The sequence below is a fragment of the Pelodiscus sinensis genome, chromosome 29, assembly GCF_049634645.1.
Source record: "Pelodiscus sinensis isolate JC-2024 chromosome 29, ASM4963464v1, whole genome shotgun sequence".
In the NCBI taxonomy this organism is placed as follows: domain Eukaryota; kingdom Metazoa; phylum Chordata; order Testudines; family Trionychidae; genus Pelodiscus; species Pelodiscus sinensis.
Genome location: NC_134739.1, coordinates 11,019,652 through 11,038,200, shown reverse-complemented (window position 1 = coordinate 11,038,200; position 18,549 = coordinate 11,019,652). Strand labels below are relative to the sequence as shown.

At 67.3% G+C, this 18,549-nt stretch overlaps 1 protein-coding gene across 3 annotated transcripts in view; it reads left to right on the top strand.

The window, feature by feature from the left end:
- Positions 1–18,549, top strand: part of THRA (thyroid hormone receptor alpha) — a 51,318-nt gene that overhangs the window by 19,356 nt on the left and 13,413 nt on the right. Inside the window, exons 2-7 of one of the 3 annotated variants that reach the window (XM_075911471.1) lie at positions 185–262; positions 8,945–9,234; positions 15,599–15,711; positions 16,942–17,042; positions 17,571–17,718; positions 18,301–18,506. In XM_075911471.1, coding sequence (XP_075767586.1) covers positions 9,182–9,234; positions 15,599–15,711; positions 16,942–17,042; positions 17,571–17,718; positions 18,301–18,506 — 621 coding nt within the window. In that variant the 5' untranslated portion in view covers positions 185–262; positions 8,945–9,181. Of the gene's footprint in view, positions 1–184; positions 263–8,944; positions 9,235–15,333; positions 15,712–16,941; positions 17,043–17,570; positions 17,719–18,300; positions 18,507–18,549 lie in introns of those variants that run through there. The other 2 variants (XM_075911472.1, XM_075911470.1) reach the window with 2 other exon arrangements.

Below are 18,549 nucleotides of genomic sequence, written 5' to 3'. Positions count from 1 at the left end.
AACTGGGCCCGGCTGGGCCGTAGCTGGATGGGAGTTGGCCCTGTTCTCTCGGGCGGGGGGGAAGGAAGGGGGCATTCAGGCACCAGACTGACCCCCGGACCGCACCACGGCCCCCGGCTCATGGGAACGGCTCCCCTTGCTGATGTCTCTTTCGCCTGACCTTGCTGTCGCCTCCGTGTTGCAGGGGGATCGCTGTGCGGAGGAAGAAGAGGGCCGTGAAGCAACCTCGCTCTGCCCCCCTGCCCCGGAGTCACCTACAACAGTGAGTCACTGCCGTGTGCTTCTGGCATCTGCCCCAGAGCAGGGAGCCAAGGGGCCTGGGGCTGGCGGGCCGGTGTCAGGTCTCCCTCTAGTGGCTGGTCTGCGTCTAGGATAAAAACCTGCTACTGCTGCCCGGGGAGTCGCTCCTTCCACCCGAGCCCTTTGGGGACAGGGCTTTTGTTCCAGCCATGCCCTGAAAAGGCAGCAGGGTGGCTCACGGCGACGGGGTCTGGGACCTTCTGCCGACAGGGCCGGGCGCAGGGCCCCCGTGTGGGATGTGTTCGGTGGGGTCCCGCAGGGACACCCCCTCTCTGCCTGGCCCGTGCTGGCGTTTGGGGCTGAAGAGGCTGCGGATTGTGACACACACACGGACACACCCCTTTTGTGGGGCGGGATGTGCCCCGGCCCTGCTCTGGGACACGCACCCCTCAGGGCAGGATGCCGGCGCGCCTGCAGGAGCCAGACGGCTGGAGGGCCGACACCCCGCCGCGGGCGCTGTTGTGGAGGGTGCTATGGGAACGCGGCGGGCCCGGCTCTCCCCAGGGAGCGGAATGTTCCCCGGCGTGTCCTGCTGGGCGTGGGGCCCCCCCCGGCCCGGCCTCACCTCAGCCCCATGCCCCTCCCCGTCTGAGCCCGTGGGGCAACGGAGCGGGGTGGGGGAGGATACGCTTGGGGGTGGCTGAGTTCCTCTTGGAAGAAGCTGGGCTGTGGGGTGGGGGTCCCTCTTGAGCAGGCGGCGCTGGGTGGCTGTGGGGTGCCGAGCCACAGCCCCTGTCGCCAGCCCCCCTCCCACATCACTGTCTTGGCTCCCCAGCAGGCCTTAGGGGGCTGCAGGGCCGGGCGGTGCCTCTGGCTGAGCCCGGGCCTGTCTCCAGCAGCGGGTGCCTGCTGGTCTGTCAGGCCAGGCTGTCGGGGACTCCGCCTCGCCCCACAAACTGGCCCCAGCCCCCCATGTCAGGCACACAGAGAGCCTGGGCCTGCCCCCCCCCTCCACCCGGCAGAGGCCCCTGCTCCCCCGCACCCAGGTTAGGACCTGGCCTTTCACAACCGCGGGCGGGGTTGCGTCATCTCCCCCGCAACAGCAAACTGGCCCCCCTCCGGCGCCAGGCTGGGTTTGTTTGCTGGGACTGGGGTGCCTGTGGGCCAGGGCCTGTGGACAGCCGCCCCCGCTGCTGGGACCTCGCGCCACCTTCGGGACGGGGCCATGGCCCAGACGTGGGGTTGAGGGGGGACCAGAGCAGAGCTCGCCCCTCCCAACCCAGATGGGACCTGCCCCCCTTGCTCTGCAGGGGTCTGGCCCCGAGGGCGGGGATGTTTTGTGTGCGAGGAGACTGGCTCCCCTGCTTGGTTTCCACTGGCTGTGTGGGGGGGCCCTTCCCTGGGCCCTAGGCTGCGCCCTCAGTGGCTGTGGGATCGGGGCCCCTTGCCCCAGGGAGGGCCCCCGCAGAGGCAGGAGGTTGGGGCGGGGGAGCAGGCGTGAATGACCCGGGACAGGGAGATGAGCCATGGACTGAGTCAACACAGGGAGTGGGGCGGGGGTGTGGTGTGAGGTGTGGGGGGGGGGGTTGAACTGACGTGGGGTGTGTGTGTGTGTGGGAGGGTATGTCTACACTACCCCGCTAGTTCGAACTAGGAGGGTAATGTATGCATACCGCACTTGCTAATGAAGCCTGGGATTTGAATTTCCCGGGCTTCATTAGCATAAGCGGGGAGCCGCCATTTTTAAATCCCTGCTGCTTCGAACCCCGTGCAGCGCGGCTACACGGGGCTCGAACTAGGTAGTTCGGACTAGGGTGCCTATTCCGAACTACTGGTACACCTCGTTTCACGAGGAGTAATGGTAGTTCGGAATAGGAATCTAGTCCGAACTACCTAGTTCGAGCCCCGTGTAGCCGCGCTGCACGGGGTTCGAAGCAGCAGGGATTTAAAAATGGCGGCTCCCCGCTTATGCTAATGAAGCCCGGGAAATTCAAATCCCGGGCTTCATTAGCAAGTGCGGTATGCATACATTACCCCGCTAGTTCGAACTAGCGGGGTAGTGTAGACATACCCTGAGAGAGAGAGAGAGAGGTGAGGAGGGGGGGCAGACACCAGGCTGGATGACTAGGGGGTGAGGTGTCGAGGGGGTTACCAGGCTGGATGGGCGGGGGGGCGAGGTGTCGGGGGGGGGTTACCAGGCTGGATGGGCGGGGGGGTGAGGTGTCGAGGGGGTTACCAGGCTGGATGGGCGGGGGGGTGAGGTGTCGGGGGGGGGTTACCAGGCTGGATGGGCGGGGGGGTGAGGTGTCGGGGGGGGGTTACCAGGCTGGATGGGCGGGGGGGTGAGGTGTCGGGGGGGGTTACCAGGCTGGATGGGCGGGGGGGTGAGGTGTCGGGGGGGGCGTTACCAGGCTGGATGGGCGGGGGGGGCGAGGTGTCGGGGGGGGTTACCAGGCTGGATGGGCGGGGGTGAGGTGTCGGGGGGGGCGTTACCAGGCTGGATGGGCGGGGGGGCGAGGTGTCGGGGGGGGTTACCAGGCTGGATGGGCGGGGGGGTGAGGTGTCGGGGGGGGTTACCAGGCTGGATGGGCAGGGGGGGCGAGGTGTCGGGGGGGGTTACCAGGCTGGATGGGCGGGGGGGTGAGGTGTCGGGGGGGGCGTTACCAGGCTGGATGGGCGGGGGGGCGAGGTGTCGGGGGGGGTTACCAGGCTGGATGGGCGGGGGTGAGGTGTCGGGGGGGGGTACCAGGCTGGATGGGCGGGGGGGTGAGGTGTCGGGGGGGGGTACCAGGCTGGATGGGCGGGGGTGAGGTGGTGTGTCTGGAGGACACTAGCAGGCTGGGAGGGGCCGTGGGCCAGCTATGGAGGGGCTCCGGGTCTCTGCCCCTCCGATTCCCTTCGCTCCTTGGGCTTTTCCTCTCTCGTGTCTCCTCGGAGGGGCCGGGCTGTCCCGTTCATTTCCCGGCTCTCAGAGCCAGCGCTCTGGCTCTGCCCCGGCTCCTTCCAGCTCTGCGGGTTCGGCAGGGCACGTGCCTGGGGAGTGGGGGGGCCGAGGCGTTGGGCTGGAAACCCGTCCTGTGGCCAGGGGTCTGGGCCCGGCCACAGGTGTGGGGATTAGTCACCCGGGAGATGCAGCAACAAAACTGGGCTCCGTGTCAGCTGCTCCGCCAGCCGCCGCGCCTGGGGGGTAGATCAGGGCGCCAGGGTCTCCTGCAGGTGCCCCCCCCCCGCCCCTCCCGGCCTTAGCAAAGGCCTTGAAGCCTCCCAGTGCCCAGGGCAGCCAGGGCTTTGAGTGCTCAACATGTGCCCAGCCCCTTGGGGGCCCGGTGTGAGGATCTGCCCCTCCCCGCATGGCCCTATAGCAAGCTGGCAGTGCAGTGCAGTGCAGCAGTTACCCCTCAGCTGTGCGCCACCCCAGAGGTGGCTGCCTTTCAGCCCTGGGTGCACAGTCGCTGGGCAGCATGGTGGCTGTGCTCCACCCCAGAGGTGGCTGCATTTGAGTGGTGACGGGGGGGGGGTGCCTAGTTCACGGGGCTCTCCAGCAGGCAAAGATAGAGTGCTGGAGGGAGGGGCTCTGCCCTGTGGTCCGCCCACTCTCAGCCTGGGCCGGGAGGGCCACTGGGTGGGGGCTCGGCATACGTGGTCTGGGGGCCACGGTTCCTTTCTGCCGAGTCATCTCATGACGCCTGGGGGCTCGCAGGCCTGTGCAGGTCAGTCATGGGGTGGGGGCAGGGGTAGCGCTTGGCCGGGGCCCTGCAGCCCCCTAGGGCCATAGGGGCGCAGCCCCCCTCCCCTCCCGCGCCGCAGCGGCTCCCCCTGCAAGGAAAGGAGGGACGGGAAAAAGGAGAAGTTGCAGCAAGCACCTCTCACCCCATTCCAACCCTGCTGTGTCAGTGCGGGGAGGAGTCTGACCCGCACTGCTGGGTCCTGTGGGCCCCGGCCGCACCAGCCCTGCCTCCCCCCGGGAGCTGAGCTAGGCCCAGCGGCTGGTTCTGGCCTGGGCTAGCCCCGGGGGTCTCCGGCAGCGCCCCAACGCCTGTGTGCCCGCAGGGCCTGGGCACACGGAGGGCCAGGCAGCTCTGCCCAGGGCTTGGTGCCACAGGCCGCTGGGGAGCATCTGCTCCCGCCTCGCGCCCTCCAGGGGCCCCGCGTGCCTGGGCACGGCACAGGTGGAGTAGAGGAGGGAGGTCCCCTGGGTTCGAGCTTGCGGTCGGGATTCCAGAGACCCAGCCCAGCCCTGGGAGAGGCCTGGTGCGTTAACACAGACCAGGGCTCCTGGGGTTCTGTGTCTGGCTCTCCCATTGCACCGACGCCCCGGGTGAGCTGGGGCACGTCACGGCTGCGTGCTGCCTCAGTTTCCCCATTTGCGCAGTAGGCAGGGGAGGCAGATCAGGAGGGCTGGGGTCTGGGGGTGCAAGGATGCCAGAGAAAGCCTGGTTAGTTCGTCCCTTGGCAGTGCCCAGCCGGGTCCCACATGGGGTGTAGGCAGCCACAGGCTGATTTCAGGGTAGAAGCAAGGAGTGGTCTTAGACCCCTCCCCCCAGCCTCTCCCTCCTCTGGCCACTGGGTCATGCTGCCTGTGCTCTGCCCTCTGGGCAGCCAGGGTCGGGGGGCTGTGGAGCTGATCTCTCCCCCCCCATTGATCCTCTCCTGGCCTGAGGGGCTCACTGTGCTGGCCCCCACTGCAGGGATCCCCTGAGCTCGCACACCCACGTGGGTGGGGACAGTCACCTGGGGGGCGTGGGCTGGCAGCTGCCTGCTTGCACCGCCCAGATGCAGGTCTCTCAGCTGCAGAGCAGAGCTGGGGCCCCACAGCAACCGGACAGAAGTGGGGCAGGCAGCAGGCTGGGCTTCCCGTGCTCACACCTGCTTGCACGCTCGTGTGCACAGACGTGAACACACACACGCTTGTTGGTGCACTCCACCTCCTTCCCCAGCACATTGACGCCCTTGAGGCCCTGTAAATCAAGGGTGGCCGTGGGGAAACTGAGGCACCAGCGCGGGGGCGGGCGTGAGGTCATGCCACCAGCTGGTGACCGACCTGCAGCTAGAACCCAGGAGTCCTGGCGCCCTTCTCCCCACAGCGCTAACCACCAGACCTAACTCCTCTGCCCATGCTGGGAAGAGAACCCAGGTGTCCTGGCCCCCAGCACTCTGGCTCTAACCACTAAACGGCGCTCTCCCCCCAGGCTCCCAGGCCTGGGCTTGAACATGCTCTCTCCGCGCACTTGCCAGGGGGTTGAGAGCAGGAAGTTTCTATCTCTGGGTCCCAGTAGGTCCCTGTCCCCAGCCCCCCCTTGCGTCTCTCTGGCTGGTAAAGCCCCCCCTTCCGGCAGTGCTTGGCCCAGAGATGCTCCGAGCTGGGGCTGAGAGCGTGACGGGCTGTGGCTGACACCCCGGAAATCCCCTGTCCCTGCTCCTCCCACCCGCTGGGGCTCTGGGGCACACCCTAGGGATCCATTCTGCCTGGTGGGGAGGTGCTGGGCAGCAGGTGGGCCTGGCACTGCCCAGGGCCAGCGCCCCCTCCCCCCGTCTGGACTTGTCCAGGGACAGCCCCCTCGTCTCTGGGAGGGGAGATGCATTTGCAACTCACCCATAAGCCCTTGCAGCACGGTAAGGCAAGGGGGGGCTGTGTTGCAGGGCTGGGGGGAGACATGGGACAAGGCGGGGGGCATGGGGCTTTCCCTTCCCCTCTCAGTGGCACCTGCAAATGCCCTGAGAGGCAGCATGGGCTAGTGGCTAGAGCAGGAGCCTATCAGGACTCCTGGTTCTGGGAGGCAACTGGGGGCTTGGAGCTTAGAAAGTGGGGGAGGGGAAGGCTAGGTGCCTGGGTTCTATACTGACTCTACCAGTCCCTGCCCCTCCGTGCCTCAGTTTACCCCCTGTTGTTTCGGGCTCTGGATGGTGTGGGCAGAACTGCTCCCACCCTGCTTCCTGCCAGTCCTGCTTGGCTGCATCCCGGGAGCCCAGGGCAGCCCCCCCCCCCCAAACTCTCCTGCTCTTTGCTCACAGGCTCCTCTCTAGATGGAGCACAGCTCCCGCCTCTAGGCTGGGGATGCCAGCGCAGAGGGGGAGCCGGACAGGGAGGGTGGGGCCAGCTGCATGACTGGGGAGCTGAGCCAGACCCGAGCCTGCAGCCTGGAGTCTGTGCATCCCAGACCTGAGCTGTGCAGTGCCCCCCCGGCCCCGTGGCTGCCTGGTGGGGGAGCCCAGGAATGGTCAGCGGTGCTCAAGGGCTGCATGGTGCCCCCAGTTCTCCAGCTTGCTCACACCCAGGTCCCCCTCCCTCCCTTCCCAAAGGCTCCTGCAGACACAGCTCCAAGGGGAGGGACACCCCATGGAGCAGGATGCCAGCTGGAGGGGTTCTGGGGGGGGGCAGACGGAGGGGTTCTGGGGGGGCAGACGGAGATGTTCTGGGGGGCCAGCTGGAGGCGTTCTGGGGGGCCAGCTGGAGGCGTTCTGAGGGGGTAGATGGAGATGTTCTGGGGGGCAGATGGAGATGTTCTGGGGGGCCAGCAGGAGGCGTTCTGGGGGGCCAGCTGGAGGCGTTCTGAGGGGGTAGATGGAGATGTTCTGGGGGGCAGATGGAGATGTTCTGGGGGGCCAGCTGGAGGCGTTCTGGGGGGGTAGATGGAGATGTTCTGGGGGGCAGATGGAGATGTTCTGGGGGGCCAGCTGGAGGCGTTCTGGGGGGCCAGCTGGAGGCGTTCTGAGGGGGTAGATGGAGATGTTCTGGGGGGCAGATGGAGGCGTTCTGAGGGGGTAGATGGAGATGTTCTGGGGGGCCAGCTGGAGGCGTTCTGAGGGGGTAGATGGAGATGTTCTGGGGGGCAGCTGGAAGAGTTCTGGGGGGGTAGATGGAGATGTTCTGGGGGGCAGATGGAGATGTTCTGGGGGGCCAGCTGGAGGCGTTCTGGGGGGGTAGATGGAGATGTTCTGGGGGGCAGATGGAGATGTTCTGGGGGGCCAGCTGGAGGCGTTCTGGGGGGGTAGATGGAGATGTTCTGGGGGGCAGATGGAGATGTTCTGGGGGGCCAGCTGGAGGCGTTCTGGGGGGGTAGATGGAGATGTTCTGGGGGGCAGATGGAGATGTTCTGGGGGGCCAGCTGGAGGCGTTCTGGGGGGCCAGCTGGAGGCGTTCTGAGGGGGTAGATGGAGATGTTCTGGGGGGCAGATGGAGATGTTCTGGGGGGCCAGCTGGAGGCGTTCTGAGGGGGTAGATGGAGATGTTCTGGGGGGCAGATGGAGATGTTCTGGGGGGCCAGCTGGAGGCGTTCTGGGGGGGTAGATGGAGATGTTCTGGGGGGCAGATGGAGGCGTTCTGGGAGGCCAGCTGGAGGCGTTCTGAGGGGGTAGATGGAGATGTTCTGGGGGGCAGCTGGAAGAGTTCTGGGGGCCCTGCAGTGCCTGCTGCCTTTGGGGATGGGGGCAGATCAGGACTATGTCACATGGCTCAGAGGGGCGCTTATGATTCATGCACTCACACCCAATTCTTGGGACACGTGTGTGGCCTGCCTGGACATGTGTGCACCCCCTTGGCTCTCTGCACACGTGCACCTTCTCAAGACGTGCACCCCCGGCTCTCGGGACATGCGTGCGCCCATTCTCGCACGGGGCTGCCCCCTTGCACACGCCTCCGCGCCCAGGCGTTCCAGATGGCGTGCTCCACGTGTGCTAGTGCAAACTCTTGCACGCACTCCCCTCCCCCTGTGCAAACGCCTGCGCTCCCTGGATGTGCCAAGCCAAAGCTGCAGGCTAGTGCACTCGGCGTGCCTCTTCTCCAGCCCCCGTGCCTGGCAGGCCCCACCACCCCCCATCTCCCGTCCCCTCCGCCCAGGCCCCCATCCAGCCGCAGCGTTTCCGCTGGGTCGGCTGGGAAGCCAGGAACCCGTCTTTTGTCCTCAGCTGACCTCGGGCGGCAATTGTTCCCACACGTGTGCGCTGTGCCCAGCCGTCACCCCGGGCGGAGACCCCGGCAGGGGTCAGCCAAGGACGCAGCTCACCTCCCCCTCCCCCCGACACTTCCTGCCTGGGGGGGGCCGGGGGGAGACCCGCTTCTCCGCTGCCCTTTGATGTGCCTGCTTAGCTTGGCCCCGTGCCAGGCCGTTTGCAGAAACCCTCACGTTTGGCGGGGGGGCTGGGCGAGGGGCTGGGGGGCTGCCCGGGAGGGGGCCGTGCCCTGTGCCCGGCTGCGGGAGGGCACGCATCCAGCTGCTGCTTCACCTCTGGGTGACCTCGGCTGCTGTCAGCCCGCGGAGGAGGAAGGGGGGGGAATTTGAGCGGCTCTGAGACAGGGGGAGCCCAGGCTGGCTCTGGGAGCAGCTCCCTTCCCTGCCTCTGGGGTGTCACCTGCCCCCCCTTATCTGCCGCCAGAGCAGAGTGATGGGGGGGCTGGAGGGGGGAGGGATTTGTGGTGGGGGCCCAGTCTCCCCACCATGACTCCCAGCCTTCCCCTGGCCCCTTCCCGTCTCCTCCATGGGGCACAAGCACACCCCGCTCCTACTGGCCTCGGGCAGGGGGGCATGGAGCCTGTGCCCCCCACGGGGGGGGTCTCTCCGGCAGAGGGGGGTGGGGAAGAGCCCTAGCCCAGCTTATGAGCAGGGGTTCTCCCGCCATGTCCGGGTGGGGACTTCGCCCCTCTCCCTTCGCGGGGATCCCCTGGGGCCCGGAGCTGCCGTTTCAAGGCCCTGTGTGTTTTTTGTAGGGTCTCTCCCGTGGGCCGGGCGTGGTGGGCTCGGCGCCCCTCCCCCTTCGGCTGCCTCCCCCGCCCCGCCCGGGGATGTTCTCCGCCGCCGGGCGCTGAGCCGGGCGCCATGGGGAGCGCGTCATAGACCCCCCCCTCTCCCCGCCCCGCGTCTGCCGTGGCGGCCGTGGCGCAGCGCATCTGGGGGCGGAGCCCACCTCGGTCTCTCCTGAGCGCGCCTGGATGGAATTGCGGTGAATGGCACAGAAGCCCACCACCCTGGACTGCCTGTCGGAGCCAGAGGAAACCCGGTAAGAGCTTGGCAAGCCCCCCCCCCCGAGTCGCCCCACATCCCCTGCCGTTCCCTTCTCTGTCTGCTGCTGTGAACTGCCCTGCCAGGCGCAGCCTCCAGCTTCTCAGGGGATAACAGCCTACTTGTGTGGCTAGCCGATGGAGTTCTCCCGTCCGCTTGAGCGGCGGGGGCTCTGTGCTGCCAGTGTGAGGGTCCCGGGTTCAAAGACCCCCATGAGCTGGGCGGGGTGGCTGAGCCGGGCTCAGCCTGTTTCCACCCCTGACTTTCATCCCTGTAGAGGAGTCGAGCTGTCGGGAGGGGCTGTCCCGGCCAGGCTGGCTGTGGCCAGTCCCTTGGTGGGGCAGCTCCGGGTTCAGGGTGGGGGGTGCTCCCTAGCAGGGCCAGTGCAGTAGTGGAGTAGGGTGCACAAGCACGTACACTAGTGAAGATGGGCGTGCCCTCGTGCTGCAAAGAGCCAGTGCCAGCTGGCTCTGGCTCTTGCACTTCCCACGGAGGTGAGGCCGGGGCCGGGTGGGGGAGTGGGGTCAGGGCTGGGCGGGGGAGTGGGGTCGAGGGAATGGGTTCTCTTTCCATCACTGGCACCAGCCAGGCCCAGCTGGGTCCGGGAAGCGGCAGGTGTCACCTGGCCAGTAGACAGACCCTGGCCGCCTGCGCCGCTGCCTGGCATTTGCACAGCCTCCTATTCCTGGCACCGCTGGGCTGCCTGTCCTCCGTGGCCCAGGATGTGGTTGGCCGTGCCCAGGGCTGAATCAAATGGCCAGTTCCCGTCTGCCTCCTTAAATGCCCCCCATCTCCGCTGTCACTCCCGGTCCTGACTGGCCGCGCAGCGTGGCTGGGTGCTCCTTGCTGCGCTCCACCCTAGAGCTGGCTGCTGTTTGGCAGGGAGGGAGCCCTAGTTGTAAACATGGCTGTGGTGCAAACCGGTTGGAAACCCACCGGCCTGAAGGTGAATCTCCCCCAGGGCTGGGGGTTAAGTGGGAGCGGGTGCCTTGCTACCTGAGGCGGGTGGGGGCAGGGGGGTGGCTTAGGAACACGCTCCCTGCAGGGGCCCGGATTCCTCTGTCTTCGGGGCTGTGCCGGGGCGGGGGGCAGGGAACCCCCTCAGCATGTGCCTCTCCAGGGGTGTGAACCCACCAGTGTGTTTGCTGATCAGCTCCCTGCCCCCCCTCCCCGTGTGGCAGGTGCCGAGGCTTGTGGCATCCTCACACGCGCACCCGCGGGCATGTGTGTGTGCAAACAGCTGGAGGTGTGCGCACAGCCGTGTGCACCAGCCGCTGAGCGCACACACTCTCCTACACCTCAGCATCCCTCCGATCCCAGCTTTAACCCCAGGTCCCTGCGGTGGGGGAGCAGGTGCAGAGCTGTCCAGCAACCCCCAAAAGCAGGTGCCCTCCTACAGAGGGGGAAACCGAGGCACAGAGGAGGGCAGCAACGTAGCCAAGGTGTCCCCGCAGGTCCCCACCTTTGGCCAAGAGCCGAGCCAACGGGTGGGGGCCAGAGATACCCACCTGCGATTGGTGCACCTGGCCACCAGGTGGCAGTGTCATGCTGCAGAAACCCAGCCCCTGGGCATCACCCTGCCTGAGAGCTGGCTCTGGGGCGGAGCACGGGGTTAGTGCCAGCCGCTCTGCGAGTGGGGCTTTCAAGCCAGGGCCTTCCGGCCATCCACACCTCTGTTCCATGGGGGCCTGGAGCGCCCAGCGTGTGGGGGCCCGAGGCCCGTCTCCTGCTGGGGCTGCACCCTGCTGATGGGGGGATGGTGCTGGGGGACTCAAAAGGGGCTGGGTGGGGTGAGGGCAGTGGGCAGCTCTCAGAGTGCATCAGGGCACGACCAGCCAGTCAGCCTGGGCTGCGACGAGCTTGTCGGGTCTCTGCTCCCGGCCATCCCGGGCGCCGAGCGCTTCTCCAACACCCCCACCTCCCGCACCATTCCAGCCCCCTGGCCCTGCTCGGAGCTCCCTCACCCGAGGCAGCAGGGAAATCCCCAGCGCCCCCGCTCCCCAGTGTGTTTGCACGCTCAGTCGTGCGCCACGGGTGGCCGTGGCCACGTGCCCCGAACACCCCTCCATGGGCCTGTGAGCGCAGCCCCTTCGCCCCCTGACTCTCTGGGCCCCACATCGCAAGGGGAGGGTGCAGCATCTTTATGGCTTGTTTTGTTGTGACTGACGTTGCCAGCCCAAAATGGGGCCGGGGGCTGAAGCTGGAGGTCGGCCCCTTCGCACACTCCTGCCCCGTCACACTCGTTCACTCTTTGGCACACTCAGCAGCTCACACTTGCACGCTCCCTTTTGCCCTGGCACGCCCTGGCTACCTTCGCCCCCCAGGACTCTCCCTCGTGCTGGCCCTCACCAAGGCCCGTGCCCTCGTCCTTTGATCCCACGTTCCCTTGCACGCCCAGGCTCGTGCAGGGGGTGTCTCGGGGGGGGAGTGCTGGGTGAGTGACACCAGTCTGACAGGTGCTCGCTCGCGCTGCCCAGCCCTGCTGAACCTGATGCCTGTGAGGGCCGGGGGGCTGGGGCCGGACTTTCCACCTCGCCTCTTCTGGAGGGGCAAGGCTGAGCTGCTGGATCAGGTTGCTTGTGATTTACTGCTTCTGTCACGAGGGATAAAGGGACCCGGCCAAGGAAGGCAGGGAACAGGGGTACGGGGGGCAGCACGGACTAATAGTGCTGGCTCCCCACAGCTCTCCTGGCTTCTGGTCCCAAGCTCCGGGAGGGGAGTGGGGTCTAGTGGATAGAGCAGGGTGCCTGGGAGCCAGGACTCCTGGGTTCTATCCATGGTTCTGGGAGGAGAGTGGGGTCTAGTGGCTAGAGCGTGGAGGGTTCTGGCAGCCCGGACTCTTGGGTTCTGCCCTCCATCTGGGAGGGGAGTGGGGTCTAGTGGATAGAGCCGGGAGTGGCAGCCCGGACTCCTGGGTTCTGTTCTTGGCTCTAGCCCTAGCTTGCTGGTGGAGCAGCGTGCCCCCGTGTGCCCTGGGAGCAGTCTCCGTGTCAGGCTGGGTGGGAGGAAGCCCGTTACCTTGAAGGCCCCTGTCCCCCGATGACCCAGCCACCCCGGGAGGGCCCCACACCCTGGCGGCGCCCAGCTGGTAAACAAGCTACGAGCACAGGCCATGTCCGGGACAGATTCCCCAGGGGAGCACGTGGCCTCCCCCCACCCGGGAGCTGGGCCAAGGCAGGGTCACCCTTGGATCTCAGACACACCCTGCCCCAGGGCGGCTTGGGCCTCGGAGCAGGGGAATCCCCTTTCGGGATGCAGCCCTGCGGAATCAGGCCCCAGGCTGGGGGTGCGTGGGGGGCTCTGTACTGCCCTGCCCCGTGCCCTGGGGAGGGCTCAGCTGGGGGGCTGTGCGCCGCTGCCCGGGCACAGCTTGCTCCGTAGCCGGGATTCGGCATCCGGCCCCTGGCAGGCAGCCCGGCAGTGTGGAAGCCTCATGCCCACCCCCCGTCCTCGGCCTTGCTCTCAGCACCGCACGTGTCACGGGGCGGAGACTCCCTGATCTCCCGCCCTCAGCTTCCAGGCACTTGGGTGAGCTGGGAGCGCGAACGCCCAGGCCCTGGCAATGGTTGTTTTTTATAGGGTCTGCAGGAAGGGCTGGTCTCTCCCCCCTCCCAGTTTGTCGCAGCAGGGTCTGTGGGCAGGATTGCACCTCGCCCTTCTCCCCGCCCCTCATTCTTTATTGCAGGGTAGCTGGAAGGGACGGCCTGGGACGCACTGGGTTGTTATTGTAGGGTCTGCAGGAAAGTGGGGAGAACCAGCGTATTTGCAGCATTGGTTCTTATCCCCGTGGGCCAATGGCTAGCAACATCTGGCGCTGACCCCCCACCAGGCGCACTGCCCCCAGGGGAGCGGGCTCTGGACTGGGAGCCAGGCCCCTGCTTACTTTGCAGGGACCCCTGGCCATGCTGCTGCAGGGCGCCACCAGCCCACGGCCGTGTAGGGTGCAGGGCTGGGCGTGGAGCTGAGCCCCTCTTCCCGACCGGTGTCAGGACACTCTGCCCGGAGCCGGCTGGGCTGGGAGAGCCCTGGCAGGACGGCGCAGCACGGCCGAGCTCAGGGCTGCTCCCCACACGGCTGGCAGGCTGGCATTGCACGCTGGGGCCGGGCCAGGGTCAGCGTGGGGCTCCCCGATCAGAGGAGAAGCCGCTTCTTGGACCTTCCGCTTAGCGTGAGGGTTCCAGCCCAGCCCCCCCAGTTGTCCCTATCTCCCCTCCCCCACGGTCTGCGAGTGCCCCCCAGTCCCGACGGGCAGGGCTGGGCCCCTCAGTTCCCACCTGCAGCCCCGGCTGTGCCCCCCCCCCGCTGCCCCCCAGGGGTACTGCTGTGCAGGCGGAACTTTTCCAGCCATGTGCACCAATGGATTCCCTGCATGCAAATGACTTGCAGGCCTCTGGCCACTGATTGGACAAGCCTTCTCTGATGTCATTTGCCAGCTTGGGCCAAAAGGACATTTTGTCTTGGAATGTACCTGAGCGTGAAAAAACAGCCATGGGTCCTGGGGGGCACCGACCCCCCCACACACTCATGCCCCGTGCCCCCCACCTGCCATGTGCCCTCCACGCCCTGCCCCCCACTTGCCGTGTGCCCCCTGTGCCCTGCCCCGTGCCCCCCACGCCCTGCCCCCCACCTGCCGTGTGCCCCCTGTGCCCTGTCCCCACCTGCCCCGTGCCCCCCACGCCCTGCCCCCACCTGCCGTGTGCCCCCTGTGCCCTGCCCCCACCTGCCCTCCACGCCCTGCCCCCCACCTACCCCATGCCCCCCACGCCCTGCCCCCCACCTGCTGTGTGCCCCCTATGCCCTGCCCCCACCTGCCCTGTGCCCTCCACGCCCTGCCCCCCAGCTGCCCCGTGCCCCCCACATCCTGTGCCCCCCGGCCTGCTTTGTGCCTGCCCCGTGCCCCCTCCATCCTGTCTCTCTCACCTGCTCGGTCCCCCTGCCTGCCCCGTGCCCCCCTGCCAAGCCTCTGCTTGCCCAGTACCCCTTGCACCCTGTCTCCCTGCCTGCCCTGTGCTCCCCAGACCAGACCTGAAGCAGGGGGCGTTTGCCTCCTGTGCTGCTCCAGGCCCCCCTTGGAGCCAGGGAGCTGTAAGAGCCCCAGTGGGAAAGCCCGAGAGGGCTGCAGCTGGGCTGTGGTAAATCCACCCGTCCCCTCCCCCCAGGCTCTGGATCCAGCCGGGGGCTGTGTTGCGTGTGGCCCATCACCTCACTACTTTATGGTTTGCTCAGCCTGTTCCCCGAGGTCCCTGGGGGGGGGGGGTCCCCAGCAGGGCTCCCTGTCAGCCGGGCGCTTGTGCGGCCGCTCAGGGGAGATTCAGAAGCTGCCCGGCTGCTGAGCACAGCGCCCACCGCTAGGTTTGTGTTTCTGCTGGGGGGTGCCCATCGGCATGCGCCGCGGTGCACAAACAAAAATGTATTCCGCACGTGGATGGAGAAGATTGGAGGGAACATGGGTCCCCCGGCATTGCTGCAGCAGACGGCTCGGCGGTCCGGGGCCGGGGGGGTACGCAAGGCCCCACTATAGCCAGCCTGTCCCTTCCCCTCCCCCCCACTCCCTGCGGGAGGATCAGCAGCCCCTGTTCCGAGCTGGGGGTAGGTTCAGGTGTTGCTGCTGGGGGCCACCCCTGCCCCCCAGATCACAGGGCGTCTGAATCCGACCCTTGGACTCCTGCTTATTGAGCCAGACTCCCAAGGCGGGGAGATTGCACTGGGGGGGCGGGGGGGAAGAGGGGAGACGGGGTGGAGTTACAGACCTAGAGGGTGGGGTTACAGGGTTAGCCAGGACTGGAAGGGGGGATGGGGGTGGGGTCGGAGGGAGGGAGGGGTGCGGTTAGAGGGCTGTGGGGGTGGGGAGATGGGTGGAGTTACAGAGCTAGGGGGTGGGGTTACAGGGTTGGCTAGGATGGGAAGGGGGGATGGGAAGGAGAGAGGCCTGGGGGGCACAGGGTCGGAGGGAGGGAGGGGTGCAGTTACAGGGTTAGAGGGCTGTGGGGGTGGGGAGATAGGGTCGGGGTTAGAGGACGTTTCAGGGGTGGCGTCAGGTTTATAGGGCTGGAGGGCCAGTGGAGGTTGGTCAGTGGGCGGGGGAGGCCAAGGCGCGGCATGGGGGGGGGATGTGTGTTCAGCGCCTGTCCCCAGCCCTCTCAAGGCCCCTTATCTCCTCTGCTCACCCAGATAACGGGCTTTCGCCGCACCCGTGGCCTGAGCTGGGGCTGTCCTGTGAGTTGCTGCCTTGGCCTCGGTTTGCCTGACCGCGCAATGGGGACGTGGGACGTGACCCGCCTGCCGGGGGGGCTCCAGTGGGGGGGAGGCGCCGGGGGTGTCGCTGCGGCCAGTAACCGGGGCTTGTGCTCGCTCTGCTGCAGGTGGCTGGATGGGAAACGCAAAAGAAAGAGCAGCCAATGTTCGGTGAAGAGCAGCATGTCAGGTACCGCCCTGCACCCGCGTCCAGACGCCTGGCCTGCCCCTCTGCCCCAGGGTGAGCTGTGGGCACCCCAGGGCACCGTGTCCCTGCCGTGGCTGTTTTCTCCTTGGCATCGTTGCTGGGCCCTGCCCCAGGCTGGGGTCCGGCCCGAGTCACTGCCCCCCCAAAATCCGGCCCTGCCGTGCCCTAGGGAGGGTGTTGGGGTCAGGCTAGGACCCGGCGGGGGGGCCGGCCCAGCCCCGAGCCCGGGGCAGCTCAGGGTATCGGCTCCAGCAGGCCGGACCGCGGGGCCCTGCGGGTGGGAGATAAACCCACGGCCAAGCAAACACCACGGTCGCTGGGGGGGGGGGACTGTTCCAGGGATAACACGGGCAGAGCTCCCGGGCTGTGACAGGAGCAGGGTGGGCACGTTTAGGGGCGTGGGGGGGAGGGAGCCCAGGGCATGGGGGGGAGCGTGAGAGGCCCTGGTGTGTGTGGGGGGGGGAGAGCTCAGAGTGGCTCTGTGCCCATTTGCATCTGTCATTTCCTGGGTTAAGCCTCTGGCACGTTCCGTGCAAGGCCCTGGCACTGCCACCCCGCCGTGCCCAGAGCTACCTGAGGTGCCCCCTCCCCCACGCACGTCCCTGCCTGCTGGAGCAAGGTGCCCTTGACCCCGGGGGGCATCTCTCTCTGCTCCTCCAGCCCTTGTGTCCCTGGGCAGCCCCCGTGACGTGCTTTGGCTGGCCGGCTCCTCCACGGCGCGGCTGCGCTGCCTTCGCCCTTCACCGTGGCTCGCTCGTCCTCGGCTCAGCACCTTCCCTGGGCCCCGCTTCGCTGGGATCCTGCCCCGCTGGGCTGCTGCCCGGCCCCTAGCTCCGCGCCCTCCCCTGGCGTCTGGCGGAGGGAACGGGCCACTCCCCGGGGCCACCTGCCTGCTGGCGCCGCGTCTGGGTCCCGGATCCAGACGCCTGGGGCAGCTCCAGGCTAGAGGCTTCCTCTACCATGTCACCCACATCCTGCAGTCCCCCAGACTGAGGGACGCTGGGGCCTGCTCTGAGTGGGCTAAAGGGGGGGTAATTTCTCCATGTACCCCCCCCCCACCTACTCCTCCACTGTGAAAGGGCCCCCGGAAGAACAAGTATGCAGCCTGTACGTGTGTGAGCATGACTGTGCGGGATAAGCATGTGTGCGCGTGCACACACGAGTGTCCGTGCGAGCACACGCTCACCATCCCGCAGGAGCCCCTCTCTCCCCCGGGCGCCAGCTCCACAGGGCTGTAACCTTTGGGTTCCTCCCCCCCCCCAGGGTACATCCCTAGTTACCTGGACAAAGATGAACAATGTGTCGTGTGCGGTGACAAGGCGACCGGCTACCACTACCGCTGCATCACCTGCGAGGGCTGCAAGGTGAGACACTGGAGGGCCGTCGCCGGCCTGGCCAGCCCCACACCTGTGGGTGGTGGGCTCCCGCGAGGGGCATGGGAGGGCACTGGTGGGCCACCGGAACTCAAGGTCAGCAGCTGTAGGCCTGCTGTGCACGGGGAGGGGAGGCTGCCGGGGTGGGACCCGGGAAGGTCCCTCTCTGTCCTTAACCTCAGTTTCCCAGGCTGGCACCAGGGGGCGCTAGGAGGCTCACTGCGGGGGAGGGGAGCCCTGGCGACATGGCAGGAGATGGACACAGGATCCTCCGTCACTTCCTGTCCCAACCTGACCCATCCCCATTGCTGAGCGGCACTAACGCGGCTGCTGCGCTGCACCCCAGAGGTGGCTGCACCCTGGTGCCGGGAGAGCCACTCCCACGATACCCGTCCTGTGGGGCTGCCTGGGGGCTTGTTCTCTGGGGGCCTTTCCTGGTGGGTGGGTAGATGGGTGGGTGGGTTCAGGGCTGGGCTGACCCGGGGGGGGTCTCACCAGCATCTGTCCCATACCCTGCAGGGCTTTTTCCGACGGACCATCCAGAAGAACCTGCACCCGTCCTACTCCTGCAAGTACGATGGCAGCTGTGTCATCGACAAGATCACCCGCAACCAGTGCCAGCTGTGCCGCTTCAAGAAGTGCATCGCCGTGGGCATGGCCATGGACTGTAAGGGGGGAGAGGTAGCCGGGGGGGGCGGCCCTGGACTGGGCTGGGGTAGCACATGGCCAGGGTCACACGCTCGGTCCCTGCTACAGGCCTGTCTGGGGGCCATTTCCCAAATTCGGGTGCCTGCCGGGGAGGGGGACCCCAACCTGCCTCCACCGCTCAGCCCCCTCTTCCAGCCGCAAGCCGGGGGGCTGTAGCAAGCACCTCGGCTGGAGGCAGCTGCAAGGGCAGCCCAGCGTGAGGCAAAGACATGTATCCTCCCCGAGGTGGGGTGCAAGGGGGGAGGGCGGTGATCACCCTCAAAGCCGATGAAGGCAGGTGGGGCAGAGAGAGAGGGGTGCTGCCCCTGTGGGTGGCGCCAGGCCCCAGATCTTGCACCCGTCACTCAGAATGCGGCACCGGCGTTCCCCGCCCCAGGGTAGCTGGCTTGGCGCTCTGGTCTTCCGCGGGCCACACCTTCTGGCCAATAAGGGGCTCCCCGGCCAATCACCAGGGCCGCTGTGTGGAGCTGAGCTGGGATTGGCCGTGTCAGAGCCCGCCCCCTGCGCTCACGCCCCGCCCCCCTCTGCGTGCTGCCCCCAGTGGTGCTGGACGACTCCAAGCGGGTAGCCAAGCGGAAGCTGATCGAGGAGAACCGGGAGCGGCGGCGCAAGGAGGAGATGATCAAGACCCTGCAGCACCGCCCGGAGCCCAGCGCCGAGGAGTGGGAGCTGATCCACGTGGTGACGGAGGCGCATCGCAGCACCAACGCCCAGGGCAGCCATTGGAAACAGAAGCGGAAATTCCTGGTGAGCGCCCTGACCTCCCGCCATCCGCGTGGGGCACCCCCCC